The 14,687-nt window shown below is 39.0% G+C and overlaps 1 protein-coding gene across 2 annotated transcripts in view; it reads right to left on the bottom strand.

Moving 5' to 3' along the window:
* The window catches only part of CYTIP (cytohesin 1 interacting protein), a 64,349-nt gene that overhangs the window by 16,012 nt on the left and 33,650 nt on the right, over window positions 1-14,687 (bottom strand). Inside the window, exons 1-5 of one of the 2 annotated variants that reach the window (XM_019923290.3) lie at window positions 13,232-13,474; window positions 6,277-6,329; window positions 6,009-6,063; window positions 833-935; window positions 526-619 (exon numbers count right to left, since the gene is read on the bottom strand). In XM_019923290.3, coding sequence (XP_019778849.1) covers window positions 526-619; window positions 833-935; window positions 6,009-6,063; window positions 6,277-6,329; window positions 13,232-13,405 — 479 coding nt within the window. In that variant the 5' untranslated portion in view covers window positions 13,406-13,474. Of the gene's footprint in view, window positions 1-525; window positions 620-832; window positions 936-6,008; window positions 6,064-6,276; window positions 6,330-13,231; window positions 13,475-14,687 lie in introns of those variants that run through there. The other variant, XM_073807698.1, reaches the window with a different exon arrangement.

Below are 14,687 nucleotides of genomic sequence, written 5' to 3'. Positions count from 1 at the left end.
AAATGTCCCATTAGTAAGTTGGGAATAGTAGCAGATGTGAGTGTGTGTGTTGCACGGCATGAGGGCCGAGCAGACTGTTCTTTCAAACAGAACACTAGGAGAGAAAAACAATTGGCTGGTGGTAGAAGAGGAAAAAACTCAGCCCTTCTGACCTTTCATTTGTTCTAACCACAGGATTATATCAGCCATGGAAACTGGACCCATTCCTCTCTGTCCAAAGAGAATGTGTGCCAGTTTAATTGAATTTGAATTAAAAATAAAATGTAAAAAATGCTATCCCACCCACTCAGATGTTTGGGCTATTGATGTCCTTCCTCTGACTTCAGATGTTGACAACATGTTCAAGTTTGAGGAAACCTTGAGAAACAAAAGGAACCGATAAAAATGTCTGTACCCAATCCCCAAGCTATGGTGCACTGCCTCCCTTCTTGTGATCCTGAACAAAAAGCCTATTCATTCACTCAACAGGCATTATGAGAGACCGTAACATTTTTGAAGCCCCACGGGAAGCAGCCAGATAGTTACATTAGCAGGTTTCCTGATGATCTGATCAGGTCAACAACTTGTTTGTGGGTGAAACCTTCTGTGCTCACACCATTGATATTTGCAAGGACATCACCTGGGAGATGCCAAGAAAAATGAGTGTTAAAACGGTTGGTTAAATAATCTTTCCTGACCCACGAATGAAATAAAACAAGCAAGACCCAAACCTTGGCAACATAAAGGAGTTAAGGAAATTCAAAGCAACAATCATGTCCTGACCTTCACTATCAAAAAAGTTATTTTTCTTGCTATTTAAATAATTCCTAACATGAGCATAGTTCTAACTTACCAGCTTGCAGGCCAGCGCAGTGTGCTGGGCTATCCTCCTGGATTTTGCAGATCAGGGTGCACATCTCTGAGGAGCAGGTGTTCTGGTTTTGGAGCCTGTAAGTCTGTAAAATTAAAGGGATACATAATTCCCATTACCAAATATAAAATAGATCACCATTACCAAAAAACTCAAAATCTATTTGTTAAAAAAATATTAAGTGGTATCAGTTACCTTAAGCAGCATAATAGATAAGTGCAAAGAACAATTTGGGAAGCTTTTCTGAATATAAACTAAATCTAAGTACCAATCTTACACTTCTCCCACACAACCTGTAGCTGACTCCATTCATAAAAAATACATCTGGCTTAAGAAAGAAAGTAGGATAAGACTGGCTTAAGACTTTAAGACTTTCAAGCCTAAGAGACCACCTGATGCTATCATTATCGCATATTTAACAAGAAAAATTTGGTTTCTCTTTTCCCAATGGGCTAAAACAATAATGGCCAAGAGCAGAGAGAAAAATCTCTATGTGGTTCTCCCGAGCTAAAGTACTTCTTACAGGAGCGTATGAAACAGTACACATCCAGCAAGGGAGATACGCCAACAATAATTATTTTAAATCAGAGTTCTGCAAATAATGACAATCTGCCCTGCATTCATTCAAAAGCACTATGATTGACTCAATTACCTTCATTCCTGAGCGCTCGGTGGTACATCTGCCCTAAATACTCATTCATTAGCCACTCGACTGAATTAGAAAAAGTTATGCTTCGCCTCTGGCCTCAATTTGGCAAAAGCAGCTTGTTTTTGTTTTTGTTTTTGTTTTCGATTTGTACCAAGAACACAGCACAAGTGTTTGGTGAATAGAGTGGCCCAAGGACCTATATTTTTCTTTTTCACATATTTAAGTTATGAGGTCTTGCTGCATTTAGAATCAAAGTCAGCATTCTGAGTTGAGTAAGTCTTCTAAACATCTGTTTCCTAAAATTAAACCACATTCCAGCACTGCTTCCCTGTGGAAAAATGAATGTCCGATGTTCATTCCTTTTGGTATTACAGACCTCCAGGCTCCAGAACCAGCAGAACCAGAAGTCAGTCAAACTTCTAGAAACTTGACTTTGTTAACCTAAGAGATTTCTATGTACTCTGCAAGGCATTTAGAATCCCCGTATCTTAAAGATAGAGGGGACTTTCAGAGATCGTGTAATCTACTTTCCATCTATGCCAGAGATCCCTTTAACAGCTTTTCTGCCCGGGAGTCTTCTTGCCACAGCCCAGGCCCTTCCAGAGATGGAAGGGTGGTCTGGTTCATGGAGGACATGAACCAAAGCTATAACAGACCCTCCTTTGGGAAACCACTGTTGTAATGATTCTCATTAGCAGTGAGAGTCTACCCTCCATGTCCAGGGAGAAAGGTGAGTACAGTGAAGGGGAAACATGTTAATTGATGTAGCCTGCACCTGTGTTGCACCTGTGTATATGTTTGCAACAGGTATAAAATTTGTGGCTTAGAGAAGGAAAGGCAGAGGTCCCCAAGTTTTGGAAAGAAATTATTAGTTGGATATTTCTCTCTTTTATCCAGTCTTCTAGCTCAGTCATTTCCTAGAGACACAAAAGTACATTGCCTTTCTCATGCCTGATAGCCTTCATTCTAACAGTTGTCGTTTGCTGATCTTCTACTGGAACCAGGCACATTACTAAGTACTTTATGTGTTAGTTCATTTGAAGTGCCTAAGAACCCACTAAGGTAGCACTGAAAGGATATGAACTCAGGTGTACGTGAATCTAAGGTCTATCTTCCTGCCAAATTACTACATTACTCTCTGTAGCAGCAAAAAACTAGCACCCGTGGAAACCAGAGGAGGTGGACTTGTTCTCTCCCAGCATGCCCTGCACCTGGTAGACAAGGGCCCAAATACGTGTTAATGATGGGGGCACAATAAGGGTACGTGAGGTTCTATCTGGTCTTCCAAATGTTGCCAGAGCATGTCCCCTATTTGATGACTACTACAAATCTTATGAGTACTAGAGAATAGGTTACGGCGTAGAGCTGGTAATGGAAAGCATACGCCATAAGGGAATTTGCAGAGGAGTAGATCCTTGCATCAGTAAGATAGCACAGACGTGCTGCAGTCCAGAGGTGAAGCCATTAGCTCACATGAATCCACAAAGTTTCAAGGCACTAGCCTGCTCTCTACTAATGATAGTTTTGATTCTTGCTTCATATAGAGTGTTTATGGTATAAGGGAGAAACATGGGGGAAGCAGTGACATATCTATAGAAAAATGAGAAGAGATCCTCTCTGGTTACATTAAGTAAGAGTAAGTGAGTAGACTTTGCTCCTGTTTTCAGTAGCAATCACTGCACATCCTTGGGGATAATCTCATTTGAAAAGAAGTGGTCACAAAAAGCATAGTGTCTCTACAACAGAATAAGGAGTGTTTCATGTGAATGAGGAACAAGAGAGAGTACTATGCTTCTCAAACCTGATGGAAGAATTAGAGATTTCACCAAATTCAAAAGTAGAGGAGTTAAGAAAGGAGAAGGTCTCTTCTTTTCTCCTAGAGCCTTCTCCCTATTCATTGCAGCTAGAGTTCCATTTTGTTTCTTTATTCATAAAACACATCTTACATAGCAGCTTCCTGTTCCTAATCTAAAAACACACTGACTTTACAACTGTGGGGCTTATATTTAGTCACCAAAGTTTTCTGAAGGCAGCACCAAAGTTAAGATATAAAAACTGATGTGCAGTATAAGGATATGGTTATGCAAAATGCCTCTAAAAGAAATGCAAAAGTGTAATGGAAAAAGAACACAGTAATACTTAAACTACTTCTCTTGCACTTAATTAGACTAGACTTCATTTGACCTAACTCATCACCTTAGCAAATATGGCCACGAAAAGCAGACAGAAAATAAGAAATGAAATTCTTAGGCTATTAAATGGAAATCCATAAAGAAGTCAAAATTTTCCTAAAGCACGAGACAATACGCACATACAGCCAAATGTTCTTAAGTGTTTCAAATAATAATTTAAAAATGTTGCCATAGTGAAAGCAATCTTGAGAAAGAAAAATGGAGCTGGAGGAATCAGGCTACCTGACTTCAGACTATACTACAAAGCTACAGTAATCAAGACAATATGGTACTGGCACAAAAACAGAAATATAGATCAATGGAACAGGATAGAAAGCCCAGAACAGGATAAACTCACACACATATGGTCACCTTATCTTTGATAAAGGAGTCAAGAATATACAATGGAGAAAAGACAGCCCCTTCAATAAGTGGTGCTAGGAAAACTGGACAGCTACATGTCAAAAAATGAAATTAGAACACTTCCTAACACCATAAGCAAAAATAAACTCAAAATGGATTAAAGACCTAAATGTAAGGCCAGACACTATAAAACTCTTAGAGGAAAACATAGGCAGAACACTCCATGACATAAATCACAGGAAGATCCTTTTTGACCCACCTCCTAGAGAAATGGAAATAAAAACAAAAATAAACAAATGGGACCTAATGAAACCTAGCTTTTACACAGCAAAGGAAACCATAAACAAGATGAAAAGACAACGCTCAGAATGGGAGAAAATATTTGCAAATGAAGCAACGGACAAAGGATTTATCTCCAAAATATACAATCAGCTCATGTAGCTCAATATCAAAAAAACAAACAACCCAATCTGAAAATGGGCAGAAGCCCTAAATAGACATTTCTCCAAAGAAGGTATACAGATTGCCAACAAACACATGAAAGAATGCTCAACATCACTAATCATTAGAGAAATGCAAATCAAAACTATAATGAGGGGCTTCCCTGGTGGCGCAGTGGTTGAGAGTCTGCCTGCCGATGCAGGGGACACGGGTTCGTGCCCTGGTCCGGGAAGATCCCACATGCCGCGGAGTGGCTGGGCCCGAGAGCCATGGCCGCTGAGCCTGCACGTCTGGAGCCTGTGCTCCGCAACGGGAGAGGCCACAACAGTGAGAGGCCCGTGTACCGGAAAAAAAAAACAAAAAAAAAAACTGCAAAATGCTGTTTAAATGCTGGAGAGGGTGTGGAGAAAAGGGAACCCTCTTTCACTGTTGGTGGGAATGTAAATTGATACAGCCACTTTGGAGAACAGTATGGAGGTTCCTTAGAAAACTAAAAATAGAACTACCATATGACCCAGTAATCCCACTACTGGGCATATACCCTGAGAAAACCATAATTCCAAAAGAGCCATGTACCACAATGTTCATTGCAGCACTATTTACAATAGCCAGGACATGGAAGCAACCTACGTGTCCATCGACAGATGAATGGATAAAGAAGATGTGGCACGTATATACAATGGAATATTACTCAGCCATAAAAAAAACCGAAATTGAGTTATTTGTAGTGAGGTGGATGGACCTAGAGTCTGTCCTACAGAGTGAAGTAAATCAGAAAGAGAAAAACAAATACCATATGCTAACACATATATATGGAATCTAAAAAAAAATGGTTCCGAAGAACCTAGGGGCAGGACAGGAATAAAGATGCAGACATAGAGAATGGACTTGAGGACACGGGGAGGGGGAAGGGTAAGCTGGGATGAAGTGAGAGAGTGGCACTGACATATATACACTACCAAATGTAAAACAGATAGCTAGTGGGAAGCAGCCGCATAGCACAGGGAGATTAGCTTGGTGCTTTGTGACCACCTAGAGGGGTGGGATAGGGAGGGTAGGAGGGAGACGCAACAGGGAGGGGATATGGGGTTATATGTATACATATAGCTGATACACTTTGTTATACAGCAGAAACTAACACAACATTGTAAAGCAATTATACCCCAATAAAGATGTTAAAAAAAAAAAAACACATCACTAATGCAAATATATAAAATGCACATTATAAAGAGTACATCACTCTCTTATTTATGAGCTGGCTGATATCAAGAATTTCTGATCAGTCTCAAACCTACCAGAAGACTAAAGCGCTACAAACAAGAAGCAGACTATGTCTCAGGGTGGGTTTTTTATCCGCTGAATGTTTTCTTTCCTTGATGGTACCCAACACACTGAAAGACTACCAAAAACATTGAAAACAAGTCACAGCCTCCATCATTCCCTAAGCCCAACTTCATTCTTTCTCTGCAAATATCATGACATAACCAGTGCCACTTTCTTCACTAAAAGTCTGGAAAATCTGAAAACTGCCCACCTGAATTTCAAAGCCAAATTTTCCTTTATTTTGTTTTTCCACAGTAACAAGCTTTCTGTAAAACAAAAAACAAAAAATTAGGCATGAAGATCAAAGTATAACATTTGGCACATACCTATCATTAAAAATAACTGTCAATAAAAAATAGCTGATGTTTATGTTAACTGTAGTATATAAGACTCTATGTGTGTGTGTGATATCAACAGCCTGGAAAGCTGTGTTCCTAAATATCTTGCTGAGAAACCAAAAAATAAATTAATTTCTTTACCTTTGAGACCAGAAAAAGGTATGATCTAAAGAACTTGATCTCGTCAGAGCAAGCTGAAAAACACAAGCACACAGTTATTGAAAGGTCCTTAAGACACATCTGCAAAATGTTCTATATCACAAAGGACTTTGTTCTTTATCACCTTCTTTGGCCCAGCTCCTGGGAAATTGTTACGGAAAGGCGGTAATCTCCATTCTCTAGCGATAGCAAAGGAGAGCTGGGAAAGGGACCGTTCAGGCAGTCCGCTTGAAAGATTAAATGAGGCTTCCATAATAATACCCCATGGCAAAAGAGTTAATGTAATGTGGCAAAGCTCCAAAGCTTCCAAAAAGAACTTCATATCTAATCTGTATTTAAAATAGCCTCTGAAAGGTTAACCACAGCAATTTATAATCACACTGAAATCCAAAGAAAAATAACACCCATGGAATGGCATATAAAACCCAAATAGTTGATAGTTTGGGGAGATGCTGATGAAATGACTGTGTTTATTGTAATAGTTCAATATGTTACTGTTTTTAGCAGGATAAAATCATCTCTAAAGAACTAACGAATACTCAGAAGCACAATTCGGGTGAAATCAGAGACTCAAAACCTCAATTCTTTTCATGATTTATTTTTGCAATAGTTGTAAAAGAGTACAGTGAGATTTCCAGCCAAGAAAGGAAAGGAACCTCAGAATGATGTAAATGGTATAAATAACATCACCTTTACTCCTCTGCATGTTTTGGGAAAAGATCATATAAACATAAGCTTCCAGGATACAGTCTACCGTTATAAACAAAGTAAAAATTAACAAAAAGTGGCATCTTGTTTTTAAGGTAATTATACTGAGTTTTTGTGTTTCTTGTTTTGTTTATTTGCTTAGGAATTAACAAATGTTAATTAGCTCTTTCTCAAGTGTTGGTCCAGGGCTCCAAAACATAAGCTCATTCTACTAGTTAACCCATGGTGTTTATTTAACTGGCAACCTATTATGCTTCTCATATGTCAAGGACTACAGAAAATATCAGGAGATCAATGCAGGAGTCCAAACAAATAAAAGTAAAATAGAGGATGAAAGCCAGGAGAAAAACACGTAGAAGAAATGAATGCACAAATTAAATCTTCATTAAGGCATTTGAGAGTGGAGAAGCTTACATCACTAGAAGGAATTTGAATTACCAAGTACAAAATGTCAGCATTCTCACAAATTTTCTGGAATGCCTCAGTGTTCAGAATTTGGCCACTGGTCAGTAATGTTAACATAATGAAGACCTACGAAGACCTCTTCCTAACAATTTGATGTAAATTAATTATATTTTCCTCTCTTGTCAGTTTTGGACTTCAAATCATTTATATCATCGTGAAGACTGCAATAGGAAGGCTCAGAACCAAAAAACGAAAAAAGTTCTCTCTATTTGCTAAAAAGTATCTGTTTTCAATTTATAAGGACTAACTGTGGAAGACCTATAACAGTTTGTATGGTTTGTTTCAGCCTGATTTTGTCCTGATAAGTACCATTAACAAGGGTGGGGACCATTCAGTTATGCAGTAGGCTGTCTTCTTGAGGAAGATAGCAGTAAATTCGATATGCCCAAGCATTCTCAACCTCTCTATTATACTGTACACACATTTTCTTATCTACTTTCATTATTTTCATTTGCTTGGCTTTGATCCTTATTTCAGATTGTAAAGTACTTAGGTAGGTCATAACTAATCGTGCTATCTGTAAATCATAACTAGGGTTGATATTTAAAATCATTACTCTTGCTGTTAATATTCATCAGATAATGCACATATTCATTCATGTGGAGGCACAGATGTGTATTTATGTGAAGGGCAGATTGGATTAAATACCTCACTTCTGTTCATAATTCCCCGTATCCTTTGGGCCTCTTGGGGAATGTATTTGTTTTACTTTCTACCCCAGTGCCCATCACAGGGCCTGGAGTCGAGTGGAACCGTAAAAACAGCTAAACAGACAAACAGAAGTAAACTACTAGACTACAAGACGAGCAGGTAAGAGGTGGTGGGAGATCCAAAGTAAGAGAGCCTTCAACTCTGTCCTTCATTAAATTAAATATCCATAGGAAAAGCTCAAGGGTGTACATTTAAAAATATGAAGTAAAATTTAAAATGAAAGAAAACAAACAACGATAAAAAAAACAAACACCGGAATCGCAAAACAGCAAGAACCATAGAAAAAGGACTAATAGAAAGCAAAGTCAGTCAGTAATGCCTTAATACACAACTGCTAAATGAATGAATGGTGGCAAAAATTAATGAGTCCTTACAATTTTGAGCTTTCCTTCACCAATTTTAAATACCCTTTTGCTAAGCAAATAATCATAGCATTGATGGGAACTTCAAGATTTCATCTCTTCCACCATTTAACCTGCCTTCTAAATCAAAAATTATTCCAGATAGTTTCAAATATAAAATTGTTTAAGTCCACATGACAAATCCCAGACTTCTAGAGAGAAGGAAATTTCCCCACCTCTCTCGGTCTAACCTTTCTATCTAGCTAATCAACTAGATTAACATGGAAATATCTGCCTAGCACAAGGTGAGATGCAGAGCAGATACTCAATTCTTGTGGACTGACTGATCCAGGTCATCAGTGACACAAAGGAAAAACTCAGACTAAATCAAATTAGGAATTAGTTTCCACTCTGGATCAGCAATGAGCCTGTCATAGGCACTTAACGGTTAAATAAAAAAACAATTTAAATAAATTAAGCACCATCAAATTCTCTGACACGTTCCACATCTCGCCACAATGCTTACTTGGTTTTGATCTGGGCTGTCAGACTCAGGCGATGTGGAAAGGAACGTTCTCAGGGTTCAACCAACTATCTGCCTAAGTGACAAGAAGTACGTCTGAGGTCTTAGCAAAGGTCTTACACTTTAGAAAAAGTTTTCCCTGCGGCCCTGGAGTGAGCAGCCCTCTTCTAGCATCTGACCAGTGGAGTCTCTGCTCCCTTGACTGCCCTCCCAGCCTGAGCTTTTTCTTAGGGCTGTGGGGATGACAGCAAAACTCATGAATGAGGAACTGGTGTGCAACGAACAGCATATGCTGGCAACAGCTGTCTTTTATTACACATTATCTAATATGAGAAATCTAGGTTTAGCAGTTTGGCAGGGCTGCAAACTACACATTCAATTACATCTGCTGAGTAGACAGCTCTTTAACCCCTTGCTAGCTTCTAAAATAAAGATGCCTGGGGTAGGGCTGAGGATCCGTCTCTTTTGTTTTTAGTCAGAGGACTTAAAAGATTAGACATCAATGTTAAAATGTAATTTTTGCTGCTATGCAATGATTCACAATGCCCCTCTTTAGTGCGAAACCAAGACCAAATACTTCAGCTGTCAGTTTGCAAAAACTAGGAATAATCTGCCCCAGAGCCAGCCAGACAGCCCTGCAGAAGGAGCTTGTAGTTCCATACTGTAGCCACTTCTGCGGCTAAGTAACAGCCTGTTACTTCCTGGCCCCTCTGTGTACTCATTTCCTGAAACTGTTGTGGGTCGGGGAGGGGAGGATACCTGTTCACAGATGAGGTATTTTTGGTTTTGTTGTTTGTTTCAAAAGTCCCAAAATTATGTGCTCTGCTCCCTTTCCAGTCCCCTGCCTCATTCTTCCCAATTCTTCCATGAACACAGGTTGTTTTTTTTTTTTTTTTCCTTTTCAAATCAGGAGCTTTAGGATAGCAGGGCTCCACAGAAATATTCTAAGATTAGCAAAATAATAGAGCTGAACTCAAGTTTTTAAATTTAAGGGCCCTTTAGGAACCCAAATAGAAGGTTGTGGCTTCTCAGGAAAGTCCCATTGTGGGCCCATGAACCTCTTTTTCAAGAAAGAATGTTTGGATATTGTCTCTAAGCATACCACAGTATGGATTAGAGAATACTTTTCAAATTCTTTTGTAGTGAAATTAACAGTTTTCTACTGAACGTATACATTCAATGATCAAAATATCTTGCAGTCAGGAACACTTGGGAGTTTTGGTAATGGATGGGTGTATAGCCAGAAATAATGCAAAAGCTCGTGAAGGGCAGAACCCATCCCAGAAATACACGCATTACCGGGTTTAGCACAATATTCTGTACCTGAACTTACAAGTGAAATAACCCTTCCAGAAGTTGTCTATTTAGTAATAATTCGATAACCAAAAGAAAACCAGGCAAAGAGAGTCTGTCTGTGGTCCCACTAACGCACATGCAGGCTTCTCCTCTGTTTGTCAGGTTTTCGCTATAGCATTCAGTGAAAACTACTTTCCAACGACAACCCACTGCCCTTGGGAGAGTGGGTGTAAGGTCCAGTGGTACTCCTTTAGCATTGCCACATTCATCAAGATGACGTTACTTGATCCTGTCTCCCTCCTACAGCGTTTTCTATTGCAGAGATGGTTTTTTTTCTAAAACCATGTTCAGAAGTAGAAGCCACACTGGGAGTGTGTCACCTCCTACAAATAAAGGTATTGAGATCATATAAACACACAGAAATCTGTTTTTAAATAATGTTGAGTATAAACACCCTGGCTAACCAGATAGAGCTTTGCAGAAAGCAAAGCCAATGATAACAAGAAGTATGAATTGCTGACATCAGCCCTGAAAGGGTTGAAAATAACAGTGGGCAGAGAAACACCTGCTTGTGGGACTGCCTCAAAGGGATCTTGTTGCCTGCAGTTCAGTCAGTGCCAAATAGGTGATTATTCTCTAAAAAACCAGTTAAGGGAAATGAACATCCATTCGGAAAATTCTGAACTGTTGGGATAAACTTGCATCAAGCCTCACTGATGATAATTGTATAGAATCAGAAGTATCGTATACAAGACGTTTTGTTTTGCCTTTTTGTTTTCTTAAGTAAATCTCACAACAGTAAGAAAAAGCTGTTTGAATAGGAAAAGTCTTACCATGGGAAAGAATATGAGAAAAGGGAAAAGAGAAGAACTAAAAAAGATGAGAACATATGAATAAAATAACTGGTGTGGAAATGTGTGTGTATGTGTAGATATTATACAGATTATACACACACACACACACTCAGGTACATCTCATATGCCTACATCCCTCTCATTATCTTCTGCCAATAGCCTTCTACTGATTCCTCTTTTTAGTTCATGCTACCTTCACTCAGGCTTAAAACCAGATGCGTCTCCTCCTTCTTCACTGCCTTCACAGCCAAGCCTCTGAGCCTCTTCTCCATTCCTTCGAATCTTCTTTCTCCAACTACAAAAGTTGCTCCCTCACTGCTAGTCTCTCTCTACCCACTTACCGACAAGCATGTTGTCCGACTAAGGTTCCTAAAACCTTCTACTCAATCATGCTCAGTTGTTTCCCTGTGCTGGTCAAATTACTACTTCCTCAGGGAAAGTGTCCAAGTGTTGTGTAAAGCAGCCCAGCTCTGAGGTCTCCCCTCCCCTCCCACACAGACTCTCATCAGGTCCACCTAACACAATAATGTGTTGTTACTTAAACTGCCCTAAGAGCCCCAAGATCTGTGCTGCGGCATTTAAATTATTCCTTTGCTCTGGAATACCCTTCAATATCTGGAATATCTATCCTTCAAGGTTGTATTCAAAGACATGTACTTGGATTGGAGCAGGTATATTATTTTACGTTGTATAATGCCTATTGGTTCTGCCTACTCAGTTGTAAACCCTGTAAGACCAGGAAAAAGTGTCCTTCTCATCTTTGTACACCCTACACTGCTGTACACATGAAAAGTGAATAGAGATTTTGGTACTTCCCACAGTTGCTTTAGTTTCAGACAGTAAATTGATAAGAATATTCATTATTATGTTAAACAATGTCATAAAGGCACTTTTGGATTGAAAAGGATCAATCATCCAAACCATGACAAATTATTCCCTTATCTTCATTGTGAAAAATACCAAGGAATCAGCTATGTACATCACTGAAAAAAGATCACGACTCTCCCACTATGCTGTGACTCTCTAATCCTGAAATTAGAAGGCTTAAGAGGAACATATGATGTGCATACAAGATTTAAGGGCAAAAATTCATGCTTTAAAGCAATTCTTAATATTTTCTGTATTCAGATATGTACGTGGGGCATTATAGCAAGTTATTTAACCAAAATCTGAAGAGGTGTTTTGGTTTAAATTTTTTTTACTAGCTAGAAATTGAAAAATGAAAAAAAAACCGCACAATAAATCCAGTTGTACATGGATTTTTTCCAAATGAGTTTTCCTCTCTAGGGAAATACTTTTCAATAAAAATTAAAATAATAGCATAATTACTGAGCACATACTACATGTCAGTCACTCTGTTAAGCACTGTACATTTCCTCACTTAAGCTGCAGAAGAGCCTCACTGGATGGTTCTATTATTATCATCATTTTAGAAAAAACAAAACTGAATCTTAGAGAAGAAAGTGACTCTACTCAAGATTCTACAGTTAGTAAGTGGTGGACCTTGCACTCATTTATCCCATTAAGAGTCTTAATTCCCAATAGTGTGAGGTATGTGCCAGTGCCCCAGAACTGAAGATAATTTAGTCAATAAAATTTGCCCTAATAAAAGTATTCTCATTGGATTATGAACTGAAATGACTATCAACGACTGGGAGAGAGGCTGGGAGGGAAGGAATCAATGGGAGACACTGGAAAAAGGAAAAAGGAACAATAACTCTCAAGCTGGTTGTGTCTACATACACCTTCTTCAAGTTGATGCGCTCAATGATTTTTATTTTACCTGAACACCTCTTCCAGTAAGAAAAACAATCTTCTTTTAACTTTTGCCCTAAAAATGTTGTCTTATAGTCTTAAATCTTCAAGATTTAAGGATTAGCGCAGGAGCTTTCTGGGTTCCTCACCTCCTTCCTCACCCATACTCTGAGCCACTAATTTCAAAGCAGCTAAAATAACATTTTTAATATGCAGTCAGACAAACATCACTCTGCTCTCAAGAGAACATGAACACTCTAAAAGGTACAAAATAGCAACCGTACCTGCTTTCTTCCCCGAGGCAAAGTAGCCACAGTATCTGCCAGCATTTGAAGCCTTCTATTATCATCCATGGGAAAGCTGCCTGTGAGTGTGGGGTAAGAGCTATACGCTGGACCAGCGCAGTACTCCACGAAACTGCCATTGCTGCTCTGTTGCATGAGCCTTTGTAAAGACATTGTGAATAAAGATTACTCCAGCTAGCACATGGTTGAGTGGCCTTGCAGGCTGGGGGAAGCTAAGAGCGTAACCCTCTGACAAGTAATCAAAAGTAGCAAAGCAGAGAGAGCCCATGTGACTTCTGTGGTTTGAGGTACTTGTTACACAAACCCTATCTTGCAGTTCACTCCCATTTCTCAGTGCTCTTTTCTTTAAGCCCCTGAGAAAACCTAAAGCTAGTTTATACCATTAAAATAAGTCGACTTATTTTTTTTTCTCCTTCAAACAGCCAGAACTCTTATGCTTTCATGTTCTATGGCAAGTTGTGTTCAAAACACCATCTGCCTTTTTTTTTTCAAAGCAAAAAGAAAAACTTCCCCAAATTCTGCCATTTGTTTGCCATCCACTAGGCTACTTAATATGGTCAGTGCAATGTAAAAGTCAGGATGTGCGGACATTGAGTTCTTGTGAATATAAGCAAGACTTACAGGATCCAGTCATAAGGTCCTCTCACGAAGTCCTTGGAATGTACTTTCCCCAAAGTACATCTTAGCTCATTAATGGTCATCAAAAAGACATTATATCTGCCACGTGGTCTGTGACCATTCAGCATTCTTCTGATTGCCCTTCCACTACTCTGTCCTCACTAAAATTATCCATTATCTTTACAAAGAACAATGGGAGGGGAAGACCAGCCCATTTAGAGCACAAAGTTGTCCATATCTTAGACTGGAATTTGTCACAGCATCAGCAAGTGGTCCCAGGGGAGGAATGAGGAGGCCATGAAAGTAATAGGCAGACCAAGGTGGCACAAGGATGTTGCCAGTTGGTCCCTGCTTATGCATATGGGCCAAGGGTACCATCATGAATTACTCAAGATCACAGATGCTTTTATTGGCTGGGGGGTGGGGGGATTGGGGACATGCAGTTTTAAGAGACTTGATTTTAGAGAAGCAGCAGTGTATATAAGTAGAAGGAAGATTCAAAACAAAAATAAAAATGAGAAATTTTGCATAGTATAAAAAGTCAATTGTCATTTTCAAAATCATTTGGAAGGTCAATAGTAGGATTGTAGAGACAGAAAGTCTTTGAACTAAAATGGAAGTCAATGTGAATTCAGCTCAAGCAGAGCCTGCCAAATGTAAATTGTAAAATCTTCTGAGTTAACAGTGCTTCAAGAGATGGAGCCACCTCAAAAATTTTTAAAACCCTATCACAGCATGACTCATTACCATTGGAACTGGATAATGACATGAGCAAAATGATGTCTCCAAAGACATAAAAAGATCTAAATCAGGGATT

The sequence above is a fragment of the Tursiops truncatus genome, chromosome 7 (genome assembly GCF_011762595.2).
Source record: "Tursiops truncatus isolate mTurTru1 chromosome 7, mTurTru1.mat.Y, whole genome shotgun sequence".
NCBI lineage: Eukaryota > Metazoa > Chordata > Mammalia > Artiodactyla > Delphinidae > Tursiops > Tursiops truncatus.
The sequence above is the reverse complement of the archived record's forward strand: the minus strand, read 5'-3'. Positions and strand labels throughout refer to the sequence as shown.